Raw genomic sequence first — 8064 nt, 5'->3', positions numbered from 1 at the left:
TACGCTCCAATATCAGTATTTATACTCTCCCTACTCTTCTCTGTACATTTCGTAAGGTGCTGACAAGGAGAATTTGTTTAACAATCGAGAGCTTATTTAGCCGGTGATCGTTTCTTCTATTCTCGTGACCTTTATCTGTGATTCAGGGGTGATATTGTAATTAGATTTGAGAAGCTAGTCACTCCTAAGGGTTCAATTGTTAAGAAGTAGTTTGTAAAAGTGGATCAACCATGAGAGAAAAGTAGCCCGACAAAGGGATGTCAGCGGGGAGGATAGAGGGATGTGGTGAACCCTTTTTTGTTGTCCTGTAATTTCCTAGGTATTTCTCCATTCACCCATTCCTATAGTATGAAGCCTACCTAAGTGAGTGCCTTTTGACACTCCGGGCGTCTCCCTGCCCCTGTGTTTCTCTTCTGCGAAAGACTGTGAACGTCTTGGGGGTCGGCTGCATTCATTGTCCACAAATTTTCCAACACGCCAGGACAAAATGAAATCGTGGCGCCGCCTCGACATGCTTGCTGACCCTCCACCCCAAGTGTTCCTGCCTGTTAACCCGACTTTTTTAGGCTTCCTGAGTCTTAAAAACTTTAATGCAGCATTCCTGTAGCGGTTGTTTCTAAAGAAATAGATCGCTGGATTCACCAAAGAGTTCAACTGGAGGGAAATCTCCACCCATCGGAAAACCCTAAAACTGCGTAAAAATGGGAAAAAGTGCGCTAACATGAAAACAACTACAAAGGGAACAATGCAGACAAGAACAGCTACTGTCACAAAGAGCATAGTGTGGCCAATTTTCCTCTCTATACTTGTTCCCACTTGAACACTTACTCGGCTGATCTGACCTCCCTTCAGTTTCCGCGTTTCGATGTAAACCATGCGATAAAAATACGCCATTAGAGAAATGCCCACAAGCCAGACGAAGAAAACACTGGCTTTAATGGCCAGGGCAACTTCATGCTGAGTACCAGGTGCTGTAAATATCACATGAAACGCAACTGTCAGAATAGCTGTTATCCAAGCGATCCCTGCATATCTCTTTACGCGTTTCTTTGTCACAATAAACTTTGTATTTCGTCCATCTCGCTATCGCCACATGCCTCTCCCAAGCTATTAAAATCAAATGATAAAAAGATGCAGTGGAAGTTGTATACAGAATATAAATGTACGTGCACAGCATTCTGTCTGATAACGTTCCTTTAACAGTGAGCGTATCAACACTGATTGCCATTGGCATAGAAACTGCACCCACCAAAAGATCAACCACAGCCAAACTAGCAATCAGAATGTTAGAATTTGTTTGTAACTTTCTGATTTTTAGGACCGCTACGATCACAAATATATTTAAACATATGGTAGGTGGACTCGCAGCGACTGTGACAGCGATTGCGAGCTGAAGGGAAATGTTTCCGTGTGAGTTCCGGAAAAACGGCGACATGTTTAGGCCAAAATTTGATAATCTGGAGGAATTATCCATGGAATTTTCTGTGGTATTCATGTTTGTTACAGGCATGCAAGCATCCAGTGCATTAGGTCGACGTCTATTTCACTCAACAGGATCTGTAATATTAACTCTGATACTTGTTTGTAATCCTTGTAAATTGAATTTGATTCCTTGATTGCCTTTTGAAAAACCTTTTAAGATAGAGTGATCTCCATGACAACAGTTGCGAAAGTTCTTGAGAACATTTCTCATGAGCCAAAAATAAGAGTGAAGGCTAAAAAAAACGAGAGAGGTTTAAAATAAATGTAAAAATCGCACCAGGTACTAAGGAAAAAATCGATTATTGGAGGAATTAAATTGTAAGATACATGTATGTATAAATCGCATAACCCCTGAGGTAGACAAAGTTTAACCATTTTGTTTCTCAACTGCCTATCACGTATTGTATTCTTACCAAGAAAGACTCCACGTCGAAGAGAACTGTAAGCCGAAAATTAGCTCCTAATCGCTAACGTCACGGTTTTTCGACGAACGGTTGCAACTCCTCCGTGCGCATGAAACTATTTTTGTAAAGAAGCAAATATTTCATTCGACGGAATGCTCAGTCGACATGAAACTACACATAGCAGTTCTGTATTATGGGCATCTCATATTTTAACCCCGTCTTTTATATCAAGCGTATTTCTTAAAATTCCAAATTGATGTCTGACGTTTTTGCAGTAGTAATACGGCTTCAAGCGTGATTACCAAACAACGACTTGCTATTTAGGAAATTAAACGCAGATAACCTAATGGAAGAGAAGCACAAAATTGCCCCAATCCAAATTCCAGTTTCACACTTTTAAGAAAAGGGCACGTCTTTGTAGGCGGGCAAACAGACCGCAGCACCGCCCCCTCCCCTTCTTCCCTTCCCCCACAAAAAGAATATTACCATTGCAATACTTTAATTTAACAGCGATGGTTATGAAGAATCATGCTACTTGTACTTGATGACACGAGGTCAGTTATCACACTAAAATGAGTAAAAGCTAAAAAAAGAGTGACTTACTTAGAAAATAGGGATAAGTTTCTCGAGAAACTGTGGTGCTGCGTCGGTGGGAGAGTATAGCAGGTAATTTAGTGTTAACAACTGAGTTTTAAACGTAAATTAGCCACCGTAAAGGGTGAAAAAGCTGACGTTTCGAGCGTTAGCCCTTCGTTAGAGCGATTGACGAAGAGCTGACGCTCGAACGTCAGCTTTTTTACCCTTTACGGTGGCTAATTTACGTTTTACTTAGAAAACATTCGAGTGAACGTGAGAGCTGAAAGTGTACGAGAAACGATGATAAAATCCACGGGATATTGAGGTAAAAGGACACCAATACTCTGAAAACAATTGAATGGGTCTAAAAGCCCCCCAAAAAAGCAATCTACTGAGTACATGAGATGAAATAGAAAAAAAAACCGAGTTAAAGGTAAAATTGCTTGGATGCTTGTGAAGCAATGGATAAATGGAAGAGACAAAATTACATTGAATTGTAAGCACAAATCACATGGGCCCTGGGGTATCATCATCGCGTAAATCCAGCGCCTCAGCAACACGAATGTTTTTTTTAACAATCTGACCCAAGTAGATTTTCAACGGCATGGCGTTGAAATATGATGGTTGTCTCTACCTCAAAGATCCGTGGAGTCTGAGAAAAAACTTAGGGGATGCGGGGAAATGTCTATTTCATTGAATGATAGTTCCAAGACAATTAATTTTTTTTCCTGCTTTATTAACTCTCGCAGTCCTCAGCGAGAAGAACCACATCTTGCCCTTCATGCACTTTTATATCGTCCGCTAGTCATTTTAACACAGCAATAACATAAGAACCAAACCAATTCAAACGTTTTTGGTTCATTATTAATGTTATTTATACTACAAACACCATTTCGCAGCATCCTTTCCTTTGCTATCGATCCCTTGTTATTTACATTAATGGTGAAGATAACTTAAATGCAATTGACAGACATCCGTTATCACGATAAAATCCTTATTTCCATAGTAATTTGGGGTTATCAACTGAGTTTTTATATAAATTGACCACCGTAAAGTGTTTCTGGAATTGACTTTTCGATCGTTAAATTATTCCTTTGAGAGCTCTTTCGTTTTGACGAAGGGCTAGTGCTTTAGAAACCTTTCGTGGTGGCCAATTTCATTATGAACTCTATGTATAAAACCAAACTATTTAACGAATAGATTCCAAGTTTCCGTGCGTCTGTTCAGTGATAGATCACAGGTTACGTCAAAATGTGGTAAGAACAAAAAAGTGGCACACGAGGCGCAGCCGAGTGTGTCACTGATGTTCTTACCACATTTTGACGTCCTCTGTGATCTATTACTGAACAGACGCACGGCAACTTGGAATCTATTTGTTTTATATAATAAAGAATTAAAATATACGGGAAAAAAAGTTTTAATGATGACGTCATCTATAAGTCTGTCCTCCAATAGATCATAAGTGAGAACCAATCAGAATGCGTGCATAACTGAGCTTATTATATAAATTGTTATACCCTCACTAACGCTGCAACACAATTTCACGGTTGACATCAATGCAAAACAGATTTAAGTTTATCTTCAACACATTGCAAATGGAAAACGAAACAAAACGAACTTCTTTTGCAATAAGGGTTTAGAAAGCTATAAGATTCAAGAAAAAAGAGTTGCTCGAGGCTACGCCTCGAGCAACTTCTCTCCAAGCTTCCTTAGTGCTTCATAGCTCGATTCAATTCGGCTGAAAATTTTGGTGACATTCACAGCGAAAAACAAAGCGACGACTGCGCACCAGTTCCAACATTTCACTGGTTGTTTGACCAGAACAGATTTCGCTGTGAGACTGATTGTTCAACCTTTGAAAGAAATCATTTTCAATTTAATTTACATTGGTGGTTTGACGCAAACAATGTTATGCAGCGTCGCTTTTTCACTCGTTAATAAGCGTAGAACATTATCTAGCAATGAAACACCCTCTCAAATACAAACATGACTTAGTAACTAAATCTCATATCATCATGGCGTCTGGTTTAGCGTGGATTTGCGCACTGATTATCTTGAACACCAATAAAGACTTCGTTGCTGTCATCTCTTCAGAAGTGTTTATCCATGTTGTCATGTACAAAGAAGTTCGCTGAAACGCACGGCAAATCATTGCCAACAGAGTTTCTTTTTAAGTAAAGGAAAAGTTTTTGAAGAATAGGAAAACCTTTAACACGACTGTCGTAATACTTTTGACACTTTTTCTTTGCTCTACTCCAATATGAGTTTAAATGACTATTTTTATTTCTTCGAATGGAAAAATCCCGTCTGAGGCTGGACAAATCATTTCCTCTCTTTTTGGATTTCTGGTGTTGCTAAATTCGTCGATAAACCCACTCATTTATACAGTAAGAATCAGACAATTCCGTGTAACTTTCATTCAGGCCGGTTAACGAGAACAATTTTCGCGCAAGCCGAGGAACTTGAAAACAAGATATTTGGATCTAATCATCTAAGAGTTGCATAAACTGATACATGCTGGAAAAAATAAAGCAGATCAGCGCAAAACTACACAGCACAAGAGTGCGGTATTAAGAAGACTAATACAAGCCTAGTTATCTTTCCATGGATACAAAGGAAACACAACTTGAATTAAAACTTGATACTAAAAAGATTTGCAGGAGGTCGTTATCCACTTGAGACCTAACACATGTGGTCTCATTCATGATAAAAATTAGGTCGCTTTTCCTCGCAATTCTTTTTTTAGAAAAGTATTTTCTGAAAATACTTTTCTAAAAATACTTTTCAAAAAAAAAACTCTGGTCAAAAAATACTATTTTTTAGAAATAGCCTTTTTACCGGCTTGCGGCATTGTTTGCTTTTTAAAACTCTGAATAAAGTGTTTCTAGTATTGCCTTAGTTTATAATCATGTTAGAAGGAGATACATTTTTTTAAATGCTAGTTTTTCCCTCGATTGATTTAACATTTTTTGGACTTTGGCGGAATAAAATCCCTTCTTTTGAGGTTCCACTTACTTCGACGATAGAGCGATACAATTTTTTGTAACTCCGTGTGTTCTTCTCGTTTTTTGTTGACCTGTCTTGGATCATTTTTCAGCCTTTCACTCGCTTGTTACCGTCCGCTTTCTCTTTTTAATTCAATTGTGTACCAGTTTATGCACCACTGACCAGATTCAATCCAAATATCTTTTCTTTCACTTTCCCTGTCTAGTCGATATAGTTTCTTCTGCTATCCACTGAATACACACTGTCCGAAAGTATCTGATATTTGCAGTAGTGGCGAGGGGAAGAGATTATAATCTCTTGTCGAGGGTTTATCGAATATTTTTGCACTATGAAAAATGTAAAAAGAAAGAAAGAAAATGATATGTCCAAAATCAACAGAGAGGGCAACATAAAAACGTTTAATGCTGCGCCGTTTCATAATTGTCAGAGGAGGTAATTGTGGGATTTTTTTCGGGGGGAAAATTCGTAACAACAAAGAAGGTGATTAAGTGTATGGTGCGCTGATTCTATATGGCCTCGTTTGAGTGGAGAGATTTTCCCAACTTGCCTTTCATTTAATAAGTACAGAGAAGCTGATAGCTTCCCTATTTTATAATAATCTTTTTTTAAAATAATTTTCATTCTACAATACATGCCAAACTAACATTACTCTAAATAGGGTAATTTAATGTTATCAACTGAGTTTATAACGTGAATTGTCCACCGCAAAGAGTTTCAAAGCTGACGTTTCGAGCGTTAGCCCTTCGTCAGAGCGAAAGTTACTTACATTACCTACAATACTAATCATGACAGTTGTTCTTAACTCCCTTTCTGTAAAGAAAAAGGCCTATTTTATGTTTTCTTAATGCTTATGAGAAACTTAACTGAGAATCCAACATAATTGACATTGATAAGTGGAAACTTGTGCTATTGAAAGCTTTTATTCTTCGAAAAAAGAGAGGTGCGCACTTTAGTGAGATGGTTATAATGAGAAGCCGGAAAACACTTTACTCAGAGATCCGACCATCAATCAATGTGCTGGGCCATTAAAAACTTTTCTCCATAATTTTCTAAACTGGTGCTGACGAATCAGTAAGCCTTCTTGGACGTCCTAGTTTTTGACGCAAATGAAACCGCATTGATGTCATGTCCAAAGTGAATTGAGAATTCTTCCAGAAACTTTTCAAAGCCAGTTTTTATTCAGTTTTTGTTTCCTTGGTATCAATGAAGAAAGTACTAGACTTCTACTAATTTTCTTAATTAAGGTCACTTTCTCCATGCTTACGTAGTTTTAAGTTCGTCATTGTGTTTTTTAGTTTTAGTTACTTTTCACTAGCCCCCACGTGCTCTAGTTTGTCCGGTTGTGTCTCAGTTTATGCAATTCTCATGATTAGTTCTAAATATCTTGTTTTCAAGTTCCTCGGCCTGCGCGAATGTTTTTCTCGTTAACATCTGAATGAAAGTTACACGGAATTGTCTGATTCTTACTGTATAAATGAGTGGGTTTATCGACGAATTTAGCAACACTAGAAATCCAAAAAGAGAGGAAATGACTTGTCCAGCATCAGACGGGATTTTTTCACTATAAGAAATAAAAATAGTCACCCAAATACTTATCGGAATATAACAAAGTAAAAGTGTCAAAAGTATTACGACAGTCGTGTTAAAGGCTTTCCTATTCTTCAGTAACTTTTCCTTTTCTTCTAAAGAAACTTGGTTGGCAATGATTTGCCGTGCGTTTCGACGAACTTCTTTGTAAATGACAATATGGAAATACACCACTGCAGAGATGGCAGCAACGGAAAGAAAAACCTCTAGTCCTTTAAAGAAGTCAGTATTGATGTTGAAGATAATCAGTGCACACATCCACGCTAAACCGGATGCCATGATGATACGAGCTTCAGTTACGAGGCCATTCTCGTACGCGAAGGGATGTTTAATCGATAAATAACGTTCCCCGCTTATTAAAAACATATGAAAAAGCGATGCTGTAACACATGTCTGGCCAATAATGTTGCTCACCTTGATAAAAGTGCAGGTCAGGGTTTGTGTCTTGCCATCGATGTGGATTGAAATGAAAATGATTATGTTCAAAGGTTGAACAATCAGTCCTACAGCAAAATCTGTTGTGGCCAAACAAGCCAGCGAGATGTTAGATTTTGTGCGAAGAGGTCGCTTTGTTTTCACGGCAACTATTACCAGAACATTCAACATAATTGCGAGAGGAAAAGTGAAGGTATGAAAAGCGACGTTCATCGCGTACACAGAATATACGCCAGAAGAGATATTTGCGAGATTTATGGGAAGACTGAATTCGGAACGACAAAAAAGTGATGTTGCGTCTGGCATGTTGTTTCTTTATGGCCTCGTGTTCAGTGAAGGGAATCAGCCCTTATCTCTCCTTTAAATGCGATCTGTCCTGAATGGAAAGAAAGGAAGACTTTCTATTATCATTATTATTATTTGCTGTTCTATTCAGAACAAGTGTATTGTCTGTTTGAATGCCTAGGCGGAAAGCCGACATGCCAACAAGATCCGGGTAGATGAATGGAAAAGTTTAAGATGTTGGCTTTTATTCTTCGCAACCATCTAAGACCAATGTGCGCGTTCTTTAATG

General features: G+C 38.3%; 1 protein-coding gene across 1 annotated transcript; it reads right to left on the bottom strand.

Moving 5' to 3' along the window:
• Positions 1-315: 315 nt before the first annotated feature.
• On the bottom strand, positions 316-7661 carry LOC131783538 (adenosine receptor A1-like). Its single transcript, XM_059100299.2, has 2 exons — positions 7061-7661; positions 316-971 (listed from the first exon to the last, which is right to left on the bottom strand). The coding sequence occupies exons 1-2, from the start codon at positions 7659-7661 to the stop codon at positions 316-318; spliced, it is 1257 nt and encodes a 418-aa protein (XP_058956282.2).
• Positions 7662-8064: the final 403 nt, after the last annotated feature.

Source organism: Pocillopora verrucosa, chromosome 6 (genome assembly GCF_036669915.1).
Source record: "Pocillopora verrucosa isolate sample1 chromosome 6, ASM3666991v2, whole genome shotgun sequence".
NCBI classification, from domain to species: Eukaryota; Metazoa; Cnidaria; class Anthozoa; order Scleractinia; family Pocilloporidae; genus Pocillopora; species Pocillopora verrucosa.
Note: the sequence above shows the minus strand (reverse complement) of the source record. Positions and strands in the feature narration are given on the sequence as shown.